General features: G+C 39.0%; 1 protein-coding gene across 5 annotated transcripts in view; it reads right to left on the bottom strand.

Moving 5' to 3' along the window:
* Positions 1–3,765: 3,765 nt before the first annotated feature.
* Positions 3,766–27,912, bottom strand: part of MSH2 (mutS homolog 2) — a 55,206-nt gene continuing 31,059 nt past the window's right edge. For 3 of the 5 annotated variants that reach the window (XM_075147317.1, XM_075147318.1, XM_075147316.1), the window contains exons 8-16: positions 25,960–26,069; positions 19,695–19,818; positions 18,484–18,634; positions 15,402–15,499; positions 13,283–13,528; positions 11,563–11,767; positions 10,934–11,181; positions 6,658–6,830; positions 3,766–4,169 (exon numbers count right to left, since the gene is read on the bottom strand). In XM_075147317.1, the coding sequence (XP_075003418.1) occupies positions 3,999–4,169; positions 6,658–6,830; positions 10,934–11,181; positions 11,563–11,767; positions 13,283–13,528; positions 15,402–15,499; positions 18,484–18,634; positions 19,695–19,818; positions 25,960–26,069 (1,526 nt within the window). In that variant the 3' untranslated portion in view covers positions 3,766–3,998. Of the gene's footprint in view, positions 4,170–4,909; positions 5,326–6,657; positions 6,831–10,933; positions 11,182–11,562; positions 11,768–13,282; positions 13,529–15,401; positions 15,500–18,483; positions 18,635–19,694; positions 19,819–24,333; positions 24,829–25,959; positions 26,070–27,912 lie in introns of those variants that run through there. The other 2 variants (XM_075147315.1, XM_075147319.1) reach the window with 2 other exon arrangements.

The following is a 27,912-nucleotide window of genomic DNA, read 5'->3' as shown; positions in this document are numbered from 1 at the left end:
CACCGGCTTTGAAGGAGGAGGCTCCTTTTTGCTTTAAGCCTTGGTCATAACCAGAACTGGATTTAGGAGAGAATACACATGCAGGAATATATCCACCCCTGTCCCAGCCCATGCAAAGGATAAAAAGCATTGCTGATAGCTAAAAGAGACACACGTACATAAAATGTAGCAATACAAGGCGCTCCCCTGAGTCTAGGAACGGGGCAGACACCTGGCGGGAGTAAGGAAAGGCAAGGCAACAGGCTGGGAAAGGTGGCTGCAAGGCTGGGAGAGGAACAAGGACATCTAAGATAAGTGCAAACAAGGCCTTTTAAGCATCAAGAGCCAAATTCTACCTGCAAGGGTCACAGCCATCTCACAGAGATGACAGCACCTCTCCCACTGTCTTTTAAGGCTTCAGGCTCCTGTGGCCACTTGTTTTCCTTGTTCCCTGGTCAGCAAGTTGCAAAGCGCTCGATACATGACCTCACGCTACTTTGGACGCAAAGGAGCAACCACTTTCCCTTGATTTTTCAAATAAATCTGTCACACTGCAGAATAGTAAGGCCAATAGTCACGTGGTTTTGTAGCCATAGAAATCTCTTATGTACTGGTCATACATCTGAAACTCATTAAACGCCATGAAAACCAGTTTAAAAACTGTCATCCTAACCTCGCACCAAATCAGATCTAACTGCTCACACAATCCCAGACCTCAGCTGAGCTGCAAAGGCACATCTCCTCCAGCAGAGCAAGAAGCTCTCGTGCAGGCTTCCCTAAATCTGGAAAAATTAGACCACGAGCACTCCCAGTTGCTTACAGAGGGGTTATCAACCCAGAACTGCTACATCCACTAAGAGCCAGCACAAAGCCATTGTGTTCAACAAGGCGCAGGCCAGTAACGGGCCTGCTTCTCCTGAGCAGGTATCTGAAGGTCTCTCAGAAACTTGAAACTCTCCTCAAGCCAGCCTCAGTGCATCTTGGTCACGTTCCTGCCATTTCTGACCCCAAAACTACCTCAGTTCCAGTGGAGTAAAGAGACACAGAGCCACTTAGCGACTGCATTATTATTTGAGATGAACTTGCACAGCTGCAAGTAGGAATAGGCAGAGCCAAGTCCCAGAGCTGGCAGGCTGCTTTCCCTGGATTTATGAGCTTGATCCATGAGTCCCCCAACCATAACTGGCGCCTGCTGACCTCCAAGCACCTCACCTGCTTTTGACCACAAGCCAAGAGGTAAATCCACCATTTTCTCATCAGGCTGGCTACCAGGTGCTCCTGCACACAAGTAGGTTGCTTGAACTCCTAATCACGAAGAGGTGGGTGGTAAAGTGATCAAAGGAAAATAATTCCTTCGGTGTTTCATCATGTCCGCTCTTTTCCCCCACCTAATGCAGTTTTCTTCATAAAGAGCCTTCTAGATGAACAGTAACAGCACAGACCAAAAAGACCACACCCGCAGTGAGCATTCAGCGCCAAGCTTTCGCAAGTGAACCAGCAAAGAGAAATTTTGCATCTTTATTCAAGTGACAGTAAGCGGCCTTACCGCTCCCCAATAGCTCCATTATTTTGTTCTGAAGCTTTGATAATCTTTGCGTCCTTGGCACAGCTCTGTAATAACCAGACAAGTTCTGGAATTACTCCCGTCTCATAGGTATGTTTCTAAACGAAAAGCTAAATTGGAACTAGCAAAAATAGCCACCCTCCTGCTCACATGAAACCACACTACCTGTAACCCAGTTTGCAAGCAGCACTGACGTATGGAGATTTAACTCTGCCCCATTCCCTCTCGCCTATATCTGGCGGCAGCAGCGGTACACTTGGTGTGGGAGGAAGTGCAGTGTAGAAGAGAAAATTGTTGATGAGTCTTAAAATCCCATCAGCTTGCACCTTTCTTCCTTGTGAGAGTCAAAGGGCATGAGAAAAACTGAATCCTTTTTGTTGCAGGTGCAGAACTCCCTTTTTGACGCATCGAGAAGGCGCTGCCCGGAGCTGGTCCAGTCGGCACCCCATCACTCCCAATTAATACACACGAGTGCTGCTTTCACCCTCGGGGAGAGGCAAATCTGGTTACAGAGGAGCAGCTCTATCGGCCTCCAACTGCAATACCAAAACAAAAGCAGCCCTTCCTCAGCACGCTGCAGGCGTGCTGTACTGATGCACCACATCCAGCGTGGAAAGCGTGGACACTTAAATAATAAAGTGGCACAGAATGAAACTAGGAATCGGGTTCAAAGCAAAGAAGTGGTCCCGCTTGCAGGTGGCAGCTCAGTGAGGAACTCCTTGGCTAAGAGTGCTGTACACACTGAACGTTCACACAGGGTCAAGGAGAAAAAAAGAGAAGTTCCTGGAAGAGAAAACCACCGATGGTTTTATGCCTGTTCCCATAGGGGACAGGAGACCGAGCAAGGGGCATCTTTGATCAGACCACAGATACCTCAGCATATGTAGGAAGAGGCTGCAAGTACCAGCCATTCCAGCCCCTTACAAGAACTGCCTGTTTCTAGCAACAGTTAAAGCAGTTTGATCCAATACAAATTGTGTGTCATTGCAGTATATGATCCACTAAATTGATTCACGTTGTCTATTTTATGTGTAATTCTGTATTTTCGGATAGCTTGTGCTTGAACCAATTGAATTTGCAAAATCAGCTATATTTTTCATTACTTTATGTAACAGATTTTTCCATTTACACACTTTTCCAGACACAGCTACTGAATACATGTATCGACTGTGCTGTTAGTAAATGCAAGTCTATTTTTGTCTTTATAAGTAGAATGCATTCTAATTTAAAGACCAAAAAGGTGTTATGCACAACCCAAACCTCTCAAACAAGCCTTTATTTTCTTCTGTTGAGTAGTATATCTAGTATGTCCAAGTTCTAGTCTAACTACAAACAAGTGCTATCCAACAGCAAGCTGAACACCACACCTCTTTTATGACTATTGTTGGAACATTTAAATGCAGACCACTGCAACACATTAATCCCTGACGCAGAGCTGTAGCACAGCTTTAACAGCAGCACTGCTGTCCCCAGCACACACCCACTGATGCAATCTCTGAACACAAAACAAGAGTTTGCACGGCACCTTCAGCATGATTTTATTCCTATATCTCATGCGATAAACACCTTTTCCCATTAATCTTTCAACACTGAGTTTTAAATATAGGTAAAGTGTTCTAGAGCTACAATTTAAAATGCTAAATTTCAAGGAGAATATAAACTTGTATCTGCACGCTTTCAAAATGTCTCAGTGCGAGTACATTAGAAGAAAATCAATGCGTTCTTCCTTCATAGACAGACCTCACAAATCATGACCAACTCAGAAGTTCCAGTTAACTGTTAAACTTCACCCCAGCCTCTGCTTACATTACAAAACCACCAAAAAATGCAAGTTATCACCACCCAGGCATGAAGAGCAGGGCTGTAGTATATTTGACTCGAGCATTACTTCCACACAGCAAACAAAAAAAATCCACACACATTCCCCCACCCCGCCCCAAGCTCCATGCAGGTAAACATGCAAAAATTTTACGACAAATCACTTAGATTAGATACTTTTTTCTAGTGGAGCACTAATATAGCGCTACTAAAACTTCGCTGAATTAATTAATGTAATTGCATCATATAAAAAAGAATCATGGTATAGGACAAAGATTTTGGGTATGCGCTGTTGCTTTTCAAGACTGTGGTAGCTATATGGCATCTGAGTTGTTACACTTTCTAGCACACTTTTCTGGTAAAATATTATGCGTTTTGTTTGTACAGTCAATAATTCTTTCACTACTGAAAAAGCATTTTATTGAAAACTTCTAGAAGGACACAATGATCACAACTAAAGCAGGAATCTGGCACAGAACGTACTCAGAATCTTTTACAAAATAATTACAATCCAAGAAAAAAAAGCCTACATAAATCAGTACAAGTATTTTAAAGTATAAAAGCTACAAGACAAGAAAAATGATAATTCTTGCAATGTAAAACACACTTCAAGAGCTGTATCCTGTTCTGACACCTTTTATGATGTAACTTTCGTTCGGGAAATGATTTCATTCACAAAACTGTTGTTCTTTGCCAACACATCATTTCTCAGCTGTTTCAGCTTGATTTTGATGTCGTCTTCTGACATATCTGTCAGGGGCAATGCTTTCACTTGACAAAGAAAATCCTGAATGATCTTTTCACCTTCCTGAAACAGAGGGAGGAGAAGGAAAAGAAAAAGAAAGGATGTTTAGATTGCAAGCAGCATCTTTCCAAATCTGCCAAAGACACAAAGTATTATTCAGCACCAGAAACATTTTGCAGGCTAAAAACACCGTTATTTTTGCACTTGCTGTCATGTTCTCAAAACCAGAACAATCCAGTTATATTGATATCAGGAGTTCTTTCCCCTTTCAATTCATGAGCAAAAAGCATCAGCTGATCAGCAGAAATACAATATTTAACATTGAGAGTTCCTATATGTGTTCCACATTTAATTCCAGTGTGCAACCACATTAGGTGAGGATTGCTAGCAATACTAGCATCAGGGTGGCCATATTACCCAAACTAGTCACTTTTTGGAGGAATTGTAAATCAAACCCAATGTTTCAATATGCAAAAGGAAAGAACAAATTGTAACCAAGCAACTGGAGAGTGGCCGTCACCAAGGAGAACAGATGATAATTAAGCTTTATGCATATGCTTTTACACAAACAGGCAAAGTGAAACTTCTAAACAATCTGAATTGAATAGCAAGAACAAACATTTCAATGAACAGTATTCAGGATCCCTGTATTAGAAACAATTTGCGCAGAATACAGAATTTTGTCTAATCCTCTACATTTTGCATTTTAGAACTCTACTACGAAGTTTTCTTAGTTTTGTTTTATCATTTAGGACTAATGCAGCATGCTTTCAGTGGAGAAATCTCCAAAGGACTTGGAACAAAGACGCTTTTCCTTCTAACCATGATGTTAACGAAGGCAGACAAATTGCCTGTGTGAGACATCTAGAGCTATGCCATTCTATTGCCGAGTTTCTGAAATATTATGTATTATTGAATAAAATAGAATAAAAGAATAAAATAGAAAAAAAGAATAAAACATGATGCTGTATTGTCAGAAGTGTTTGCCACATCAATTTAATTTACACTAACTTAAGACCACACAGCCAGATCCAACTAATCTGGAAAATACTTCACCGTGATACCTAGCAAGCTGGCAAAGGAAAGGCAATAGTGGAACAACTGAGGTAGTTGGAGGGGGAACCTCCTGGCACTAAAAGGTAGGACAAACCAGAGATCGTTCATCCACATCATCAGATCCACTTACTGAGCCAGGAACAAATGCAGTAGACCTCTGAAACTGAAAATAAAGTTAACAGGTAACAGCCTCTGTCTAGAGCAAAGGCTTTTTAAATGTAGAAAGTGCTTTGGATATGGACTAACACTTTAAGGCTTCCATGTACTGGAGTATTACCCAGATTGCCACTGATGGATAGGAGGAGATAAATGAGTTACAAGACTGCAAAGCTTCAGGCCAACTGCTGGGACACAGAACTACAATCTGTAAGCAGATTTATGCGCATGCAGCAAGGAGGACCTATTGGCAAAAACCCCTGCAAGTCATAAGGCAGCACGAGGATTTCCTAGGAGGCTGCAACAGATGTCACTGTAAGGACTCTTAATCCAGCAACAAGATGACACAGGCTATTCTGAAAAAGCTTCCTGTAAGCTATTGTCTTCCTTTACACAACCTGCTAATGAAGCTTCTTTTAAGAGAAAGTGAAGGGAGAAGAGGAAAAAACAGTTCACTCAAATGGTTTTACACAACTGTATTATGCAATGAAGACATGATCAGATCTATGCTGAGATACGGGTTTCCTCAATTTGTGCTTGAAGCCTGTGCAAAGCCAAGAGCATTTTACTTCTCAGTTGAGCAGAGAAAACCAAGCTAAAATTATCACGCGAAATGGGAAGAACTTTATGACATCTGTAAATCAGACATTCCGGGTCCAAACTGCCGTGTCCTTCAATATGATTGCCTTGTGAGACATGTTCTTATTAATGGGACATGGAAGGGCACAAAGGAGAAAGCTGTGTACTCAGCTTTTCTCTGACGTGAACAGATCTGAACATGTTCATGTTGTGCTTCAAGAAATCAGCACTAATAAGCCCTCAAATAAGGGGGAGCAAAACCAGGTGCAACCCACCTGCAGAGCCAAGAATAATCTAAACAACAATTAAAACAAAAGCTGTACCTTAAGTCCCAAGAAACACTGCATACAAACTAAGTAGCCAACAAAAGTGATGAAGACAAAATTCTGGCTTGGTTCACGGCATAAAGAAAACCCCACCGGACAGCTAGAGACATGGTCCCTTGTATGATTCCAGTTGTATGCCAATCATACTACCTGCTGATCGTTATTGTTTAAGAAAAAAAATTAGTTTCATTCTCATGACTATGGTTTTGGATAAAATTCTTGCCTATGTTAACTGGAAATGTATCTAAACTAAAACCCACTATCCTTGAACATCTCTTCAACTCCTAATGAACTTCATAGCTAAAACATTTTGTTATGGAGAAATGAGATTATGGTTCATTATCCTCAAGCTTTGGGGGAATCTGGATCCTTAAACTATTTTGCTTGGGCTATTCCAGCTAAACAAATTTAAGAAAGCATTTCTGATAGCAAACCTCTCTTTCTCTGTACAATTTCTTGGCTGGTGGTTCTCCTTCAGATTCCTGGGACTTGCCAATGTTTTGAAACTCCTCCAGCTCCAATGCTTTCTCTCTTGCACTTTCTATCACATGTTTGGGGAAAGCAGCCAACTCTGCTACATGTATTCCAAAACTCTGGTCACAAACACCTGGATGCAGAGGGGGGAAAAAAAAAAACAAACAGTAAAGAATTCTCAAGAGGTAATATGGCTACACAGAGATTATATGAACAAGCTTGTAATAGTTCTCTGTTCTGAAGAATTAAGTGCGTGACATCATTTGGTTCTCCCAACATTTTCTGATTTACCTTTTGGACTACACACGATAACACAGACTAAAGAATATGCTCTTATTTAATTAAGCTCTCCTAGAGCAGTAATTACAGAGCTCCAAAAGCGCTTCAGGAACAAAGGGAAAACTCTTCAAGCAGAAAGAATTTCCCTCTAGTACCTGAATGAAATTGAGTAATGGTTTTTATTAAAATACTTCAGCACAGTCTGTAGAATATAGGAATTCGCATCTTTTTTTTTTTAATATATTTCTCACATTTTTCTATATTTATATGAATACATATATATATGTGTGTGTGTGTGTATATCTATATATAAATATTAGAAATGCTGCATTCTCAGTCATCCTCCTCTTCCTTTGCATCAGTACCATGTAACTCCTCAGTCGCCGGGAGATGTCTTTAATTATATCAAAACCTTTCAACTTTAACTTTACACTTACTTCAATTAATACACTGTTTATAACATTTGGTTGAGAAAGAAAAGTTCTCATAATCGCTCAAAATATGTCAATTATACACAGTTACATCAAATAATATTCACTTCAATATCAAAAGCCCTCTGATACAATCTGTCAACTCCATTTGTTTACATTACCATAATTCCGATTGGCCACCCACAAACATTACTACATCCTTTTAATTCTGGTCTCCAGCAAGGAGTTATGAAAAAATGAATTACACATGTAAAATGATACTTAACTAATCATCTCTTAAATACTGGGTAACTGAAGAATAGGTGAAGGAAAACTTAGCATTTAGATTCTTTCTGTTTTATTAACCTTGTAATCTCTCAGGTTTCTTAAAGGTAATTAAGATTTTTAAGCAGAAATTAGTCTTCTTGATTTTATATTAAAAACCCACACCTCCCCAGACACAAAGCTAACTCAGGTCTCTGCTCAGAGAACCCTGAGCAGAGGCCTGGAGAACAGTACTTTCTGTGTCTCTTCTTCCAGTGATTCTGTCACACTCTTGAAGCATGAAGACAAGGCTGAAAATACTGTATAAAAGTTCCTTGTCATGCATTTCAGATTTAGTTATACATATCAAATGACATGAAACCTATTATTTATTTCAAAACACAGCTGTATCCGAGCTGCCTATACTCACATCCTTGCCTGAACAACATAACTCTTCCAAAAGGGAAAGAGCACAACACTAAATGCAAAAACTTACGTAAAAGACATCCAATTTGAGACCAAGTATTTTAAGGTGAAGATTTCATAATGTTGTATCTCATCTGACAGAGGTTTAAGTAGACAGATATAAACTATTGTGCCTCTATGCTCAATAGCACTTCCAATAAAATGGATCAAATGAAAAGACACTGCGTGTACAAAGAAAAGATGTGTATGACAAAAAATGTCAAAACTGATTGAAGAAAAATATGAAACCAGGCTTCTGGAGTTTTCACCAAGACCAGAACAGGTGAGTTAATACGGGTTAAAAAAATTTTAAAAAAGGGGGAGTGGTTTGAAGAAAGAATTCACCCAACTATCTGCGGAATATTAGGGGTTCTTATCGTAAGAGTTGCTATTCCAAAGAATTTAGAAGGTAAAAGGTTTAGATTTAGTGTATATTACTTCCCTCGCCAACTTAAGTACTCAAAATAAGGCACCTAAATAAAGATGGCTTGTTTGAAGATACTGTACATCACAGCTCTTGCTGCATTGAAAACACTCATAGTTTCAATGCACGCTTGCAGCAATTTATGACTACACTTGTCTTCAGTTCCCATGCCACACTAAGTCATATTTTAAGCATGGATTTGACCAAGGCATTCAGAAGGCTCTGAACCTTCACGTGGTAGAAGGAGCCCAAGATGTGCTGGAGAAGATGCAAAACAGCAAACTACAGAAGAACCACAGACGCTGCCTCTCTGCTGGGACAGGCTGGGTACCAGGGCCACAGCACTTCGGACTCATATTCAGAAGCAAAGCCTGGGCATTGCCTAGGAAAAACGCATGAACAGAGAGAACAGAAGCCATTTCTAAGGAATAAAGATCTCAAAAGACAAGGACACAGAGTTAAAAGAAACTGTGGCAGCCGGAGATATTCTAACCAGCTTTAAGCAGACTCTCAGTAAAGCCAGAGGAGAGCAGTACTTCTGGTCATGCTTTGACTCCCCTTGTTCAGAGCAGTCTCCTAGCTTTACAGAAAAGTACCCAAAACCTAATTGCAAGACTATAGCCATAGGGGAATACAAAATTAGAAGTGGTTATACAAGTAATCAAAGGGCAAGAAATGAAGTAATTTCATGGATTTAAAACCAGAAGAAATGAGTAAGAAATAGTCAATTAGTAACGTCATAGGAGTAAAACTAGCATGGTACCACTTGAGTGAGGCTCAGATCAGGATATAATAAAAACACATTTACCAATCATCTAAAGACACTTAATAGTATGGTGATAGCCTGTGAAGATTATAAAAATTATCTTTAAAAGCATAACAGTAAAATTTAATAATTGGACAGCATATTACATTCCATAGTAGATTCATTTCAGAAGAATATATGCCAGAAGGAATGAACTGAAAAGTCCTAAATTGGCTAAAGAAATCAGGAAAACACTGGGGAGAGTTCCAGGATAATACATACTGAATATGCCCTGATCATGAAAAGCAGAGTTATTAGGATGAACTAGGCAAGCGAAAGCAAGTATTCGGTATTGTGTCAACATAACAAAACAGCTTTTAAAATGAGGAATGAAGTTCAGCAATTCTACCTGTAAGATTAAATGCTAAACTAAAAAGATACAAGTAAACATCAGTCTCCAGGACTTGAGATATGAGATGAGGACTAGGTCCTTAGCCTTAACAAGGATGGATGATACTTAGTAGTTGTTTTAGTAAAGATAATAGCCTAACTCCTCAAATAGTTATTCCTTATTTGAGACAAAACCACCACACAAGGCAAGTTGTTGATCAGATCCAGTATAGCCACAGTGTTCTATAGTAACCATGTCCTATCCATCTGAGTGTCATCTAATTCATTCCCTCGTTGTGGAGCTCAGAAAAGGAAAATTAAGAGGTATTTTTAAGTGAAAACATAACGTAACAGTACTCTGCCCACATATTAAATCAAAATCTCAGTCCAGAGGTTGGTAGCCTGACTGAAATGCTCTTATGGGAACAACAAAATCACTGTAGAGTTTACAACTAAATTAGAATGCCACAGATGACCACACCTTGCAAGCCACAGTTAAACAGCCCTGCTTTATTTAGCATAAATATAGACTCCTGCTGAAGGGAGCAAGAACAAATGACTGGGGATATAGAGAAGCACGAGGAACCCCTTATTGTGGTTAACAGATGAAATTTATGCCCCATTAAAAATTGCCTAATTTAATACCAAAAGGAATAACTGGATCCACTAAAGGATTTTAATTAAATACATCTGACTTATCTTACACTAACAAAATAGGCTATTTGTTGTTTTACTATGATGCTATTTGCTAAAAACTAAACATGATTTTTCCTATATCAAACCACTGCATAAATTGGGCAACATCTTTCTTCAACAACTAAGCCTTATTACAATGGAACAGACATTATTAAAAACTGTCAGCACATAGAAGTTGCACTCATTTCTTTTAAAAGAACAGTTTAAGGAACAGACGTCTTTTCTATCAGCAGGTTGATTTAGGAAAACAGAAAATAACCTTTTGGAACCTTTCCCTCTGCTCTTTAAAAAACAAAAAGGAACTGATCTCAAAATCATCGACTTGAGTGGCAGATATAACCTAGAAGTCTTAACAAATAATCATCATCAACATCATCAACTGTGTTTACACATGGACAGAGCTCCTGCCATACACACTCTCTATGGACAGAGAAAAACGTGTCTATTATAAACCCTAAGCCTGGAGTACGATATGAAATTTTTTTAATGTTTTTTTTCATTAAGATTTCTTCCTCTCTCAGGGCGAAATAAAGTTTACTTTTTTACCATTTACACAGTCTTACCTTCCTTGACACGATAAAGCATCGTCAGTGTGTCATCGCTGGTCAGAGCAGTAACGTGTAGGTTATTTACTGTTGGCACTTGGTCAGCAAGAGCTGTCAGTTCATGAAAATGTGTAGCAAACATACAGAAAGCACAGATTTTGCTAGCAATGTATTCTGAAATCGCCCATGCTAAGCCAAAGCCATCGTAGGTAGAAGTTCCTCTTCCCAGCTCATCAATGATTATCAGGGAGTTTTCAGATGCTGTCCTAAAAACACAAGAGCATTTTATAACATTTGAGAACGGCATGAACTCTGGATATTGGAGTACCACAAGTTATGTTGTAGAGGCAAAAGCATAGCATAAAAGAGGCAAAAGACCTTTCCTATTTACGTAACAACATACGAATAAAGTGCACACACAATGTCACACGGATCATTCCAAATTAGTTTCTTTGTCCCATTTAGACTTTGGCCTCCTATGACCTCTATAAAACAGAAGGCTACTTCATGAACTTATGAGCCTGCTACAAAGGACTTGAGATCCTTCACTGAATCCTACATAAAAGGAAATCTTAAATGCATCTTTCTTAGAGTACCTCCTTTCCCATCAACCCCAACCAACAAAATCAAATAAGCACAGGACTTACCTAAGGATTGAAGCAGTTTCTAACATTTCAGCCATGAAAGTAGACACACCTTTCAGCTGACTGTCTCCAGCTCCCACCCGAGCCAGGATACAATCCACAATGGTTATTTCTGCAGAGTCGCATGGTACAAAACACCCAATTTGGGCCATAAGAACAATCACCCCTGTCTGTCGGATGTAGGTTGATTTTCCCCCCATGTTAGGGCCTAAAGAAGAAATTTTGCAAATGAATTAAAAAAACATCATCTTTTACAATTCAACGGTTCTTTTAAAGGAGAAAATGTTCTAAATTAAAACAAAGAACATTTAAACTTACTACTCTCTTGCCAGAAAAGAGTAGCAGACTTGTCTAACAGGTACAACAAGTAGCTCCACTGCTAATAAGGCTTACTTGTATGTCTTACTGAATGCTGCTTTTTCAAGAGAAAGGTGATCGGAGAGCATTAGGGACCTTCATAAGTTTTGGGACTTTTCAGAAGTATAAGAAGTCATCTAAAACACATGTCCATATCTAAAACTAATAAGCTTTAATTTAAAAGTCATCAGTATTGCTGCTTAAGAATGAAAATAATTTGTTTTCACCTCAAACAACAATTATAATTGGTCTGTAAAAATGAAATAGCTTAGTTACAGACTGGGTACAAACTAACGGGTGGTTTAAATTACAATCTAAAGGGATTCTGAATCAGCAAAACCAGATATTAGTAAGTTAAAATTAACTGAAGTACAAATGAAATAAAAAGTATTTTCCAGAAAACTGATCATTAAAAACAATTTTACACTTTTGCTAACCAGAAAAACAAGTGTGTTACCATGCATTTATTCAGATTTTTAGTTTTTCTTTTTGATTATGTTAGAAGTGTTCATTAATCATTCTCTAATTTCAGATCTTTGTTACTCAGAATGTATGTCAAGGACATCTGGATGGAAATTAAAATTCAATTAAATGTATAAACACTAAAAATGTTTTCCTGTGTAGTAAAATTATCTTAACTACACCAGAGAACAGGGGAAAAAAGGGTACAGTTAGGAACATGTTTTGCATTTAAAATTGACTTTAATACTAAACAAAGAAAACATTAACAAAGAGGCTGCTTAAAATCTTGACTACAGAAGGTGCCTACATAGCTACAGTACAATTGATGCCTAGTGGAATTTTCCACTCGCCTAAGCAGGTTCAGGTTCTCCAGCTCCTGAGGTTTCCTGGCTTGTGGAATTACATTCACTAAGGCAAAGAATACATACGTTAAGGAAGAACTAATTTCTTATTTCCTACTGTCCTAGCAGCCTCTCTCTCCTTCCATTTCTAAATTAGCGATCACATTCTCCAAACAGTGCACTATAACTACAATCATAACAACTCATTTCATGACTACTAGTTTGGAAGATGAGAAATACGTCTGTATGTGCATAAACATGTAGAATATCCACTGTTAAAGGAAATATTTCACAAGAACATTGTGGACACTTTACTTTCTTAATGCAATAAACAACAATAGCTTACAAATACCCTCCCTTCTTTTCCAGAGCTATACAGAAAGATGAATAAGTGGCTAGCTGCTCACCCTCTGTTGATTAGACAAATTGTTTTGACAGAGTTTTACTGGGTTGTTGGTTTGTTTGCTTGTTGTTGGTTTGTTTTTTTAAAGACAACATTATTGGAAATACTCCAGACATTTAAAACATAAATAACAAATGAAAAAGAGAACAGAAACATTTACCAGTAATAATGTGGAACATCTGCTTGCCCTTCTCAAATGTAATGTCATTGGGGATGAAGGCCACCTCATCTTGCACTTCGATGCAAGGATGCCTGGCACCTTTCAGCACAATCCTTCCTTGTCCCTTTTCCAGAATGACAGGACGGACATACGGCACTGGTGCTCCATTTGACACATGAGCAAAACTGACAATTGCATCTAATTGAGCTATCACATCATTCATCGTCTGTATTGGTTCTGCATAACCTGTTTTTGATTAGAGAGAGACACAAATTCAACACAGTTAGAAATTATTTTGTTCTTGCTGAAAAGATAACTTAAGGCCTGTATCAAGCCCATAAAATTAATTCATCTGTATTAAAAGTCAATTTTGTTCAAGATAGCAGTCAACTTCTGCGAGAGTCTAAGATGAAATCCTAAAGTTTCCATGCTTTGACTACAAAGGGGACTTCTTCAGATTAAGAAAAGGAAGAGGTGAGGCCATGTTGATTATTTTGCCTTAACACTAGACAACGAGAAACAGCTTATCTTAGTACGGGAAGGCAAACGCTCACAACGGCAAGATGGCTGGAAATCCAGTAAGTTCCCTTCCTCAACAGCACACTGCATTTTGATACTCATGCAAACAAAGACAATAGAGACACAGCACTGACAATTCAGACACAGCAACCATTTACGTTTATGCGAATGATGGTATGGAGAGGTTTGTAAGATACAGTGCCTGTGATACCCGACAACTAGACTAGATGGTCCAGCAACCACAGTACCAGTTTTTAAGTTTCGGTGTTCGGTTTTTTCAGTGAAAGGCACTGGGACAGGAGTCTACATAGGTAAACCATCTAACACCAGCAAATGGGATGCATGTGTCAGAAGAGGTGAGCAGTGACCTGCAGAAAGAGTCCTACCTGTACAAAGTACATTTCCTGTTCTAACATCATCTCTTGAACTGGCTAGGTATAGATCATTAAGAGGACTTTAAGTCACTTTCATTCAAGAATTACACAGATAATTCCGTCTTTTTCATTAAATTGCTCCACTTGGGGGAAAAAAATGCTTTTTAAATACACATATACACTTGTAAGTCTATGACTGCACACCACAGAAGCTTGAAGCAGCAGCAAAAGACTTTATTAAACATACTAGATATTTATAGATGACATATTGAAGCTAATCCCGCTATATAATACGCAATTAGCTTTCCACAGAAATATACAAACCTTAGTATGCTACACACAAAAGACCACCACCTGAAAATTACCAAGAAAAAAAAAATCTAACAAGCTACTGATTTTGCAATATAGTGGCAAATTCCTTATCATGACAACAGGTCAAAGCTTATGAAGATTTCCATCGTAACTTAATACACACTCAAATATATTAATGTATCAGCTTAAAAAGTGGGTGTTTTTTTTATCTTTAATACATTTAGCCTTAGCTTAATATTCATTAGTGCTTTCACTTTCCACTTCTCTCTTTCAAAGAGCTAAGATTTGTTCTGCTGGAACTAGTGCCTTTGGGAGAGGCAATATTTACAGAATCCTCCAGCCCAAATACCTCGATGTCTCGTCTTCTTTTGCCGAAGGATAGTAAAGAATGCCCTGTAAGTAGGCAATCTTGGAGCAAAAACATATGGAAAATAATTCGGAAGACAGTAATTTTTTGTTGTACTATCTAAGCGATGACTAACTTGGTCTTACATTGCATACCAACGTTCTTTCTTCACCATCCTTCACAGACCTCAGGTCCCACTCCCTCAGTTCTCTGTTGTCCTTTACCTCTTCTGCCTTCTACTTAGTCTGCCATTTGGGTGGAGATGCCCAGAGTCAGGGAGGTAGGTGGACGATAGATGTGGCCTTTATGGGCATTTTCTTTTTCTTTTTACAGGATCAGCATTTGCACACACTCCATCACTGCACACTTGTAGCAATGCCAGGAAAGGGTCTGACCACAGAAGGCAATATATTTCAAACTTTCAACAACTGTCCAAAAGCCAAATCTCATTTTGCACACTAATTCTTTGAGGGATGTTACGGTTCTTCTCTATAGAAGGACCTACAAAGTAACTGCAAGTCCTTCCAGCATTACAGACTGTGATACACATCAACATTGACATATTCACCTGAAGCAATGTTAATGATTTCCTTAACAATCGCATCCTGAGCCTCTTCATACTCTTCTCTGTTCTTTATATATTCGTCATTGACGGAGCTCAGTTTGCTGTGAACAAAAACACAATATTTAGAAGCTGTGATGTTCTGTCTTCATTGCTACCATGCCAAACTTCTGGCCTTCTCATCTATGAGTCAATACCAGTTGTCCCCACCTGTTTTAACAGCAAGGTTCAGCACAAAGCAATTAATCTACAATTCATCCACACCAGGGGATAAGTAAGATTAATTCCACATTGAAGATCACCCAAAAGGGCCAAACCAGGAATTCTAGCATCTCTGAACACATCATTCTAAAAGTCTTAGTGGTGGTTTGTTATAGACATGCTATGTGATAAGGACTTGCTCTTAAAGCTGAATTTCTGGCTATTTTGCAGCAAGATGTGGCACGTTATAGAACTGGCAGAGGAGAATTGCTGCTAAGCAACTGTGTAGTTAGCCCAGAGTCCTACAACAGGCTTATCAGAGCTGAAGGCATTGACTTTGATTTAGTAAAAACCTCAGTGAAATACTGTCACTAAGAACAGGTTCTAGTCTTCAAAATAAGGTAAGCTGAAATCCAGAGAGAGTTTAAACAGGTGTTTATTCTTCTCAAGCTTGTCTCCAAACATGGAGCAGAGTGTGCAGGACTGAATATGAAACACACCCAAGTATTGCACTCACACTATAAGCAGAAGTTAGCCTTGTGCTTTGAGTACCATCTACAGAAGCAACTATAACTCAACTAAGCACAGAGAAGTCTGTTTTATTAGTGATCCATGGGCTTCTTCCCTAAGGTAAAGTAACAGATGACACTTACAGTAGAGGTTCTAAGTACCACCTTCTCAGTTACAGAAAAGCCTAACTTCATCATTACGTTTAGATTCATAACACATTTAGAACCAAAAAAAGCTGTTTTAAATTTCAGCGATGTTTTGAAAAAACATCCTCTGAGTAAATGTTAAAATAAAATGCAATTAAGGTTTACACTTTGTTCATCTAAGTAAATTGGTGCAAAATACACCAACATATTGATTGGTGTGAACCAATACGCTTGCCCTCCTTTTCAAAGCAAAGGATTTATTACTATGGAAGTGAAACAGTCACTATCAGTAATAGCACTGGCTTGAAACCAACCTTGCCCTGTAGGCAGTGCTCCTCATACATATCTGTCAATCAAAATCTCTCTCAATAAACTCACTTCTCTGATGCTAACTCCAACAGGAACTGTTATACCTAAAGCAATAGCAGCATGGTTCGTCTGAAACAGACTGTATGATGTATTAATCTCTGCTATTTTTACCCTTCCGTATATAACACAAGCAGGCGACTTAAAGACTAGTTTTCTCCTGGACCTGCCACTGACAGACAAGGAGCAACTCGTCAGGAAGCTGAAGTCCAGTTAGTGGATGATTATTAGCGGCATTTCTTAGGGTTGATACTAGGGCAGATACTATTTATGCCTTGATTAACAACCTGAATGATGGGACTGAATGCACTCTCAAAGGTACTCTCAGCAAGGTTGTGAACAATACCACATTAAGGGGAGCTCTCAGTACGCTGGAGGACAGGGCTGCCATTCATTGCGATATCTACAGACTAGAGAAATAGGTGGACAAGAATTTCAATGCAGGCAAATGCAAAGTCCCGCACCTGGGATGAAATAACTCCATGCAACAGTAGAGACTGGGGTCCAAATGGCTATAAACCAGCTATTCATAAAAAAGTTGGGGGACCCAGTGGACAAGAAGCTGAACATGAGCCAGCAGTGTGCCCCTGCGGCAGAGAAGGCCAAGCCCATACTGGCTGCACTAGCAAGAGCGTAGCCAGCATGTCGAAGGAAGTGATTCTTCCCCTCTGTTCAGCACTCGTGAGACCACAACTGTGGTGCTGTTTCCAGTCTTGTCTTCCCAGTGTAAGAGAGACACCGAACCTGGAGCAGATGGCCACCACAAAGATTTGGAGCTGGAGCACATGGCATACGTGGACAGGCTTAGAGAGATGCCTGCCCAGGCTGAAAGAATCTGAAGTCAGCCTGGAGAGGAGAGGCACCAGACTCTTCTTGGAGGTGTACAGCAAAAGAATGAGATACTAAAAACCCAAGCTTCTGCAACGAAAATTCTCATTAGATCTCATGAGGAAAGTTTTCACAAAGAGTGGTTCAGCACTGGAACTTGTGCTCCACCACGTTCTGAAGGATGCTTGGAGGATGGGCCCCTGGGGAAGGCCTTGAGCTATCTCATCCAGCTTTGAGATAGGATCTAATTTCCAAGGTGGCTCTGCTTTGAGTGAGGGGTTAGGCCAGTTAACCTCAAGAGATTGCCTTCAACCTAAGCGTTACTTGATTCTGCACATGCAACTTTCTACTTTGTTTGCTCTGTGTAAAAATAATGAAGTACAGAAAGAGAGGCATCTGATGACAAGGTAGCCCTTGCTCCTTCTAAAATGCTCTAGAAGAGCTAAAAATTCAACAAAAAGTATAGACTTTTTGCTTGGCTGACCTGTGACAGAACTGCTGTCCAGACAAGGAGACACTGAAACAGCATCAATGCAATTAGCTTGAAGACTGGAATTTTTAAATAGCTTAATCTATAGAGCCACAGAAGCGAAGTCCAATACATAGGACCAACAGAAATTACAGCGTGATTTGGAACAAAAAAAAGGTAATCAACAAAACTGCTGCATGTCATATTTGGTGATGATAAATAGCTCTTTTCCTATTGCAGCTTGTGAAAGTGTCTGTATAAACACTCACAGTGAATGCAATTATGCCACTAGCTGCAGCTAAAACAGAGAAATTAGCCCAAGTCAAAGGACCAAAAATAGCTAACAGTTGGCAAAGTAAATGGGGAATGCAGCTTTTAACAGAAACTGTATGACTACTCCTCCCTTATGCCAGTCTTGCTCAATATCTCAATCTGTGAGCCAATTAAAAAGGTGAAAATTCAGCCATTCAAGATGTAGGGAAACCAGTTTATCGGCATAATAATAAAGAAAGGAACAATTTTGTTTCTTTCACAACAGGCTTGAAAAACTACCAGGATGATCTCATACCTGTTAGTAAATTTCACACCATTCTTCTGTGTATCAACTATTCCATATCTTGAATTGTTACGGAGAACTTTTTCCTCCTTGCAAGTTATTCGAAAGTGATGTCCAAACTGCGAATTTGTCTCCAGTTTGATACTTTTCCCAGCTTCCAAACCTTTTAGATGAAAAGAAACAAAAAAGAAAACAACTGTATTATCAAAAATCCTGCAGCCTGTGCTATTTCTGCTCACTAATCCCCAGTTTGTATGATGTAGCCTCCCTTAGATACGCTATTCAGTATACTTGCTTGCGTTCCATACAGGTATGAGAAATACTCAGACCTAACAGAAGTTTATTGATTCATTCTCTGCTCTTACTTTGTTGTGCTCTCGAACTGCATATTCAAGTCAGGTTCACAATTATTGTATTGCTACATATTCTCCAGGAATGTGAAAAAAGTTCACAGCACACTGCAAGGACATTCTATATTGCTGCTGTAAGCACAGCACCTGTAGTCTTGCGATCCTTTTACTAACACATACTTCTGCTGGTGGGATTTCTCATTCCATCCCTACACAATCTTGTCTTTCCTCCTTTTCATCCAGGTATCTTGTTTACACTAAATAAAAATCAAGACTAAAAAATATGCAAGTCCTTAAAGGTGTAATCTAAAATAACTATGGTGTTGCCAGTTTTCCTTGCCATATTTGCATTAAAAAATGGGGTTTTTTAAGTTGCTCTTTGAATGCCCAATTCATCAGATGCACGTGGAATTTTTTGCATAGGATAATCCATTCTTTAAATGTCTCATTTGCTTACACATTACATTTTGCAAAGAACTTCAAAAGAAAACTAGCATGTCCTGAATGGACACTCAGGAGAATGCACGGGGGTGTGGAAGGGCACGGGAAGCAGTTTCAATGCATGTCCACAAAGGATGTAAAATAGAACTAGGCTCAGCCAAGAGTTAGATGAGTTACAGTTCTACAAAATGAATTCTGCAGTATGTTGCAACATACATGATAATTTCTGAAACATTCTGGAATGCCATCCTTTAAAAAAAAAAAAAAGGCCAAGTTATAAACCAAAAATCACTCAGTTTTCAACAGATTGTACTGTGACAACTATAGTCACCCAAAACTAATAATGAAATAATACAAACTCATTAACTCCTCTATACCAGTTTTCATCACTTGATCTCAAAACATTTTACAAAAGGCGGTTTCACACCCTACCTAGTTCTTTGGCTGCACTCTTTAAAAAAGACTGCATTTTTTCTTCCAGTTCATTCATCTTCTCTCTTAATTCTGTCAAATTAGGATCAAAAGAAGCCTTGACAAGAAATTCATGATTCTCCACCTAGGGAAAAATAAGAAAAAATTCATATCAATATAGGCAGTAAAAAAAAAAAGAATCACCTCCCTGATCATACACAGTAAAATGAATTTACTTAATTATTTAATCAATTTATTTTTTATATATATAATTTTGTAACGCAATGCTGTTTGTGATTATTGGTGTCTGATTCAACTACGAAACAAATATACCTCAGACACTTGTTTTCTCAAATAATACACTTTATACAAGCAAAATATACCAATTTAACAGACTCCTCTACTTTGAAATGGAGTCGTCTGCACATTTATTTGCATACAAATAAGTGAGCATTAGGCAGGAAAAAAGGGAAGTCAGAGGAAATAAAATTGTTATGTACATAATCTGTATGCTAGCCTGGACTTATGCAGCTAATCAAGACAGAGCATAAAAGGATGGGGCGTTTCAAAACAAGAAGTCTTCGGAAGTAGACGTTTCTGAAACAGTAATTCCTGCCCAAAACACACTCAAGAGGTTACGGAAGGAACCTACATAATATCACCAAAAATGCTACCCAATTTCAACCCAGTTATTTTGAGTTGAAAAGCATACACATTTCCTTCCAAGCTAAACATTTTCAGAGGCACAGATGAAGTAAGTTGTATTTCATCTTCTTCCTCTCTCTTGCCCATGCTTCCACTGCCAGGTCTGTGTTTCTGATGACTTTACAAGCCTCAAGTTTAATTCACAAGCACAATTTGTAACTGCTAAATGAAAGAAATTCGATTTTTAATATACAAACTTTTACAATCAACAAAATATTAGCACTGTCATCCAACATGGAAACTAAGCACTGACTTTCATATTAGTAATATATTTAATTTAATTAAGTTAAAAAAACCAAACCAACACTTGCATGGAGCTTCCCCTAGCTGGGAATTATCTGCAGAGTTGTACACAAAGCAGCTGCAAATACTTTGCAAAACACACCGAAACAAGATGGTGGTTTACATACAATTTCACTTTTACCTACAAGTATATGCTAGCAAGAGGAGGAAGGAGAAGAGGAAAGGGAGGACCACCCAGACAATAAAAGTATCACTCCAGAAAGCACTGAGCAACAGGAACTATAACTGCAAGAACCACCACATACATCTTGTTCTACTAAGCACAAGAAGCACTTCAAATCTGCGGTGCATCAAAACAATCGTAAAAGCATTAGACTGAAGACTCCGAGGTTTTGCAGCAACTTGGAACAAAGACCTGGGAGTGCAGTCTGGAGATGAAAGCCACAGGGCTTATACATTTTGAATTTGGAATGGGGGGGGCAAGTAAATTATCATATGAAGAAACTGCATAGCATACTGTATATTCAAAGGATTGCTACTTTATTCTGAGAACGACCTTCTCCCAACAGATAATTTGATCCTCCACAGAAGTTGCATCACGGAAAACTGAACCGTTGCTGCTTATTTTCTCTGTGCAATTACCAGCACTGCAAGGCATTACGCTCAGCCCGCCATTTTGGTTCCAGTTGTGTTGTGTGCGAACACACTGCAGTGGCAAAGTCCTCCAGTTGCTTATCCAGAGATGTGGACACCACAAAATAACAGATTATGAGGTTTAGAGGACTATCTTGAAACTTGGAGGTGTTAAGAAAGGAGTATGAACAAATTCATTCCCCTGTTACGTCCCTGTCGATAGGCCTGCCCCTCCCATTCCCTTAATAATTCTGCTAAAAGAACAGCAATGAACGTTTATGACAGCATACAGCAAAAAAGACCATTCCTGGTTTTGTAGGGCAGATCCTGGATCTGAAACAGAAACTGGAAAGGCTGGGATGCAAACGCCACGCACGCCAGCCCCTGTCACGGCTGGCTTCATGAGACAAGCAAGGTTGACAGTCAACTGAAAAGTAATTTTGTTTCACAGCTTCAAAGAACTATTTGAAGCCTGGAATACACTGCAGAAATCCCATAACCTCAGGAGAAGGAAGGTAACATTCCCAAGGGCCCATAACGCTCCGGCAGCCCCAGCAGGGCACCCGGTCTGGCTGTCGGTTCCAGCCTTCACCCAGGCTGCCATGTCAGAGAGGCTGACCAGAACCAAAGCCGTGCCCTGCTCTTCCACCCCTCAGGGCCTCCTCGCTGCAGGCAAGCTTTCACTTCACTGCAAGCAAAGATCCGTATGTCGCTAGAGCTTACCATGCGCAAAAAGGCTACGGTACTGCCTTACCCACAGCAGTCATGGGAATGGAGTTAGTTTTCATGTGCTTGTTGCCAGCTCCATTACAGCTCCAACAGGCCTGTGATGACAAGTGAACCCAGAGACTGCTAGTGTGCAAGAAATAAATCCTGAACTGCTGTGAAGTTTTGGGACGGGAGCATTAAAGTAAAATTACTTCGGTTTCCATTTACATCAATAGGGACTGCAGCAGTTCAAGAACCGGTTCGCAGCAGACCAGGCACTCCAGCCCCAGGGTAAGTGCCCGGTGGCTTTTCCAGGTGTAGACACCAAGTCTTTAGAACATCTAGCAGCCTATATCCCATTACCTCAGCCTGAAAAATCTGAATTTAAAAATGTGTAAGATCCAGGTATGAAGACACATTACCCACCCCAACTATTATAGGGCAGCTCCTTCCTCAGTCAGGCCTCATGAAGTAACCCTTAACAAGGTGACAAACAGAACCGCTCCATCTGACCACACTCTCCAAGTGAAAGCCAAGTGCGATCAAGTGAATAGAAAACATTTTAAAATTAAATTAAAAGTTCAGCTAAACTGCTAAGGAAGTAAAATGATTATGGACTAAAAATGTGTGCTACTAATTAATATATAAAAACATCAGGCACCCACAACTATATTACCCTCTAACGTTCTTCCCAAGCTGTGCTCCTCCGACAGCAGATACAATCTCAGATATAATTAGGTAAGTCACTTAAAGCAAACTTTTGCTTTTTTCCTCTTCCACAGCCCTCAGTGTGAACATGGCCAACAATCTGGCAGGACAACATTAACAGGAATGTGGTATTTGAGTTCTTGGTGCTCTGTACCTAATGAATCTACCAGCAGTTATGGTCCAGTAAGGCTACACCTCACCAGAAAAATGGAAGGAAATACCAGTGAGCTCAACTCACTCCCCTCTCATCTCCCCAAAAGAAGAATAAAAATACTCAACATCATTGTGACATTTCACCAACATATTGATCGCAGAAATGCACTTAAGTCTAAATTACAACTCAGTACTGCATTAAATACAAATGTTAAATTTGCTTCAGAGATTAAGGAATGCAACAGACACGCAACAGACTGGTCTGAACGCTCTTGCTACCACCTGCACTCTATATATAACCTTTTACTGGCAGGAGTCATGCAAAGGGTTATAATGAAAGCAAATCCCTTAACGCGATAGGGATAAGAAGCAACTAGACATTCCCTTTTGTTCTACTAAACATACTGCATTTTTTAGTATAAGTTTTTGCTCAGAGCTACTCTGAAATGAATGGTCAAAGTGTACAATATTTAATGTGGTAACTAGCAGACTAACATCACAGCATTGACAACACTTTCATACCTGCATATGTTTACTTACATGAAATAAGACCCAAGTGAGCCACATTTCCAAGGGGTGCTCAAATGAAGGAGGTGACAGCAAATAATTTGCAGACTGTGGGACTATGTTGAGCTAGCTAGCTAATCTGAAAAACAAGTCCTTCTGTGAAGGGCTGTGCTCTTAATACTCAAACCAAAACACTATATTCCAAAAGTACTAACAAACTTTGAAGTTGCCCTGACTAGAGGGGGAGGTTGGAGTACATGGTTTTTTGAAGGCCCCTTATGATTCTGTGGAAGACAGGAATGGAAGTGATAGTTTCTCAATTTTTATTACAGCTAGGTAAATGAATAACCACATCCCACGCTTTTTGAACTTAGATGGTTCTTTTTATATTAGAATGCATTATTGACATAATTTAGTTGCTATGACAACCTATCCTTCAATCACACTCAGAATAGAGCTGGGTATTTTGTTTGAACTCCCTAAAAATCTAAGAGGAATTTCAAGTCAAAGTTCAAGTTTTAACACTCATACAGACAAGGTTTATTCTTCTGGTAAAGCCAGTGTTGGCTTATCTATAGCCATTTTCCAGTTTCTTGAAGGGGAAAAAAAACCAAATCCGACACACCGGATTCTGTGGGACTTGATTAAAAATAACTGACTTGTTGTTCTGTTTAGAAGGACAGCAAAACATTTTTAAAGTAGAAGCTGAAAAGAAATTTGAAGAGCTGGACTATGAAGGGTGAAGGCTTAGAACAGCTGTTAGTTTTAAAGAAACCAGAGTCCCAGGGCATACAAACTGCATCAACAGATGGTCTGTAACTAGTATAAAGCTATAAATTTCTTCATTAGCATATATCATAAATTACAGCAACATGTCAATCGAACAGTCTTTCCTTAAACAGTAAAACGCAGTTGATGAATGCATACACAATACAAAGAGATAAAAAGTGGTGCTTCTGCATTTGGAGAAAAAATATGCATCTTCAAAATTTTAAAGCCATTGCAGTTTTCAAAAGTTCAATACCGTGCCCTTACTACCGTGCCTAGCACATGGTTAGGTAGATCTCGTATTTCTACAGTCAGCTGAGATTGACACTTATGACAATCCTAAAAGCCTCCCAAGTTTTCCAAAATGACTGAAACATCTTATTGAGAAAGGAACATTAAATACATTTCTAACCAAGCATGGGCATTTCAAAATGCACCTCACCAATTCTCGAACAAATATAATGGGATGTGGCGGGTTGACCTTAGCTGGACACCAGGTGCCACCAAGCCGCTCTATCACTCCCCTCCTCAGCAGGACTGGGCGGAGAAAGTAAGATCGAAAAAAAAAAAGAAAAAACCTCGTGGATCAAGATAAAGGCAGTTTAACAAAGCAAAAGCAAAGGCCGTACGTGGAAGCAAAGGAAAACAAAAGATTTATTCTCCACTTCCCATCAGCAAGCGATGTCCAGCCACTTCCCGGCAAGCAGGGCTTCAGTACACATCGCAGTTGCTCCAAGAGACAAACATCATAAATAATGAATGCCCCCACTTCCTCCTCCTTTCTCTTAGCTTTTATTGCTGAGTAGACATCATATGGTATGGAATATCCCTTTGGTCAGTTTGGGTCAGCTGTCCTGGCTATGTCCCCTCCCAAGATCTTGCCCACCCTCAGCCTACCGGTGAGGGGGGGAGATGTCGGAGAGACAGCCTTGATGCTGTGCCAGCACTGCTCAGCCAGTAACACCACCTTTCCAGCTACCAATACGAAGCACAGCACTATGAGGGCTGCTACGGGGAAAATGAACTCCATGAACTCAGCCAGACCCAACACATGGGAAAAAATCATGTACAAAACTCACTAAAAACCTTGGCATTGTTTCACCCAGTTACGCAACGGTTCATGTTTTTGCCTGTCCCCTAGTGTTCAATGTTAAACAACGATAAATCAGTCATTTATACTCATCCCTTCTCCTTTCCGCTACAGATTTAAGGAACAGGAATGTTCCTTTCAGCTTTGTTTGGCCAATTCTTCCTCTGAAAAAAATGCCAGTTGTCCCTTGCAAGCATGGTCCTATCATCAGTAATATTTTATGAGCAAGTGTAGATGCAAGGCTAAGATAATTGTAGCAGCTTTCTCTCTAGTGAGAAATGTCTTTACACTGGAAAGTAAAGTATGTCTTTATACCTAGATCAATCATTTTTCAAAGAGGCAAACTTAGTTATGAAGACTTAATCCCACCAAATACAACCAAGTCTAATGAACTTTATAGAAGCAGAGGTATGTCATAAACGTATTCTGGCTACATTCTAGATTTGAGACATATCACAGTAACTTTGAAAATATGAAGAAGCAGAAAAGTGACAAAGAAGTTTCCCCACTTTCAATACTGATGAGTTTTTAAAAAATAGTTTCAGATCCACAGCATCCATGTACTCAAAGCATTTTTTCATTGGCTAGATAATTTCAGATAGTGGCTGAATATCCTCTTGATATTCAACTGCTATACTAATAACAGTCTTCATATATTCCACGGCTGAACTATCACTAACTACTTAATATAGATGATCAATTAAATTTAGTGACTGTAGAGCAGATTGCAAAGTTCAATAAGTAAACCCCCTCCCACACACCAGCCCATACCTTATCCATGTCCAATGTTGTTTCTATCATCTCCAGAAACTTTGAGAAGTCAGAGTAGATATCATTAAGAGGTGTTATAAACACTGCCAACAACAACATCTGGTGAGCTCCTGTTAAGAGCAAACAAGAAAAATTATCATTCACAAAACCCCACAACTTTACCAGAATTCAGTTATCCAAGATAAACAGCACAACTATATAGTTGGTTAATTTTTATTAAGATTGGTTATGATTATTTCACTGACATATGCATGTATTTTTCTAAAATTGGCATTATCCAATTTATATTCTGATTAAGCCTGTACCTATTCTGTCATCTTTGTTCATGTCTGGTGGTATTAATTCCCTTCTACTATGAGTAAAACTCCAGACAAACAACAGTTTGAAAGCAAACCTGCTGTCTGAACATTACCTATTTTTGCACATAAAGAGTTGAAATGGCTTTTGTAAAAAGTGGAAGTCTCATCATCCACATTCAGAGTCTTTAATTTTTCTTACTTCAAAATTACAAAAAATTGGGTATATTTGGTAGGTTACAATATGGACATAAATAGAAATTGAGGTGTATGGGTTTTGGTTTTGTTTTCCTTAAAAATAGACCATCTACTTTAACCAGATCTTTATAGTCACTGATCTTTCCACTTAAACAGGAAGTCGCCAAAATTACATTAGTCTTCTCCAACATATTTTGTTAGCACAGATACTCTGTAGCACCAAGTATAACTGCATAGCACACCTATCGGTTGAAGTCCACAGAACACTGTAAGCATCGAATGCAAAACGCAGTTCACAGTTAACTTGGCATGTACAGATACCGCCAATTTTGTGAAAGAAGTATTTTCTTCAGGCACCTTATTCATATCCACCTATCCAGCAGCCAGCTGTGAAAACGCTGTCAGTAAATGAATGTTTACATCTTTGCAGCCACTTCAAGTTATGATTTAATCACAGAAAGATTAGCATTATTGACTACATGATTTACACAAAATGCCTCAGAAAGAATCCAATAGTATGATCTTATAGTCATTGGATTATGTACAGAATTACAATATTTGCCTCTGATGTTTACAGGCAAGGCTTTGCACTTTAACAGAGAAACACAGAATTAAGCTCTGGCTATTCCAGGGCCTCATGATTTCTTACCAGACTAGGGACAAAGTCCTAATCTTTCCTAAGAAAAATTTCCGTACGAATTTATAAAAGTCACACAGTCAGGACATGATTACCCAAGGGAATTCTATTCTCTCTCTGCACTGTAACTCAAGTAGAAAGAAAAAGGTTGGTTTGTTTCCTTTTCCTCCTGTGTCTTTTTTGCTTCCGCACTCCCCCAACCTTTTCAAGTTAAAGCTCTTAACTGATTAGTATCTATTAATAGAGAAAAAAACTTGTTGAGAGATTATTGAACTTGTAAAAATTGAGTCTTCCACTGACTAGAAATCTTCAAAACTAAGAGAGATCTGAAATAAAGTACAGCTTGCTTTTTATTCCACATTTCTTGCTTGCTTTCTGTCACATCTTTTTCCCTCCTGTAAGAAGACACATCTAAACCAACCTAGAAAATAAAAGGAGGCAGTAAAGAAGGAAGAGACTGAAAAGCAGAAAAGAAGTTTCTCGTCCATTCTTCAGAGTGGACTTAGCAGTTCCCAGTGCACCAGCTGACAGTGCATGGCACACACAATGAAATGATCTTCAGTATTCTTGAATTAATGAAAAATGATTGTGCTTGAACTTAAAAGTAGCATTACAATTTCTTTTCTGGAAAGGAGTAAGTAGGAAAGTTTTCGTAATACCATTTCATCATTTAAGTTTGAAGAGAACATCTTCAGTCACCATAGGAAGATGTCACATTCAAAAATTAGAAAATAATAATTTATTAAGTAAATAAAATACTAAAGTATTTACATATATTTATGATATGGTTCAAACTGATACATTGCAAAACTGATTTACACT

This window comes from Calonectris borealis, chromosome 3, assembly GCF_964195595.1.
Source record: "Calonectris borealis chromosome 3, bCalBor7.hap1.2, whole genome shotgun sequence".
NCBI lineage: Eukaryota > Metazoa > Chordata > Aves > Procellariiformes > Procellariidae > Calonectris > Calonectris borealis.
This window is presented reverse-complemented; position numbering and strand designations above follow the sequence as displayed.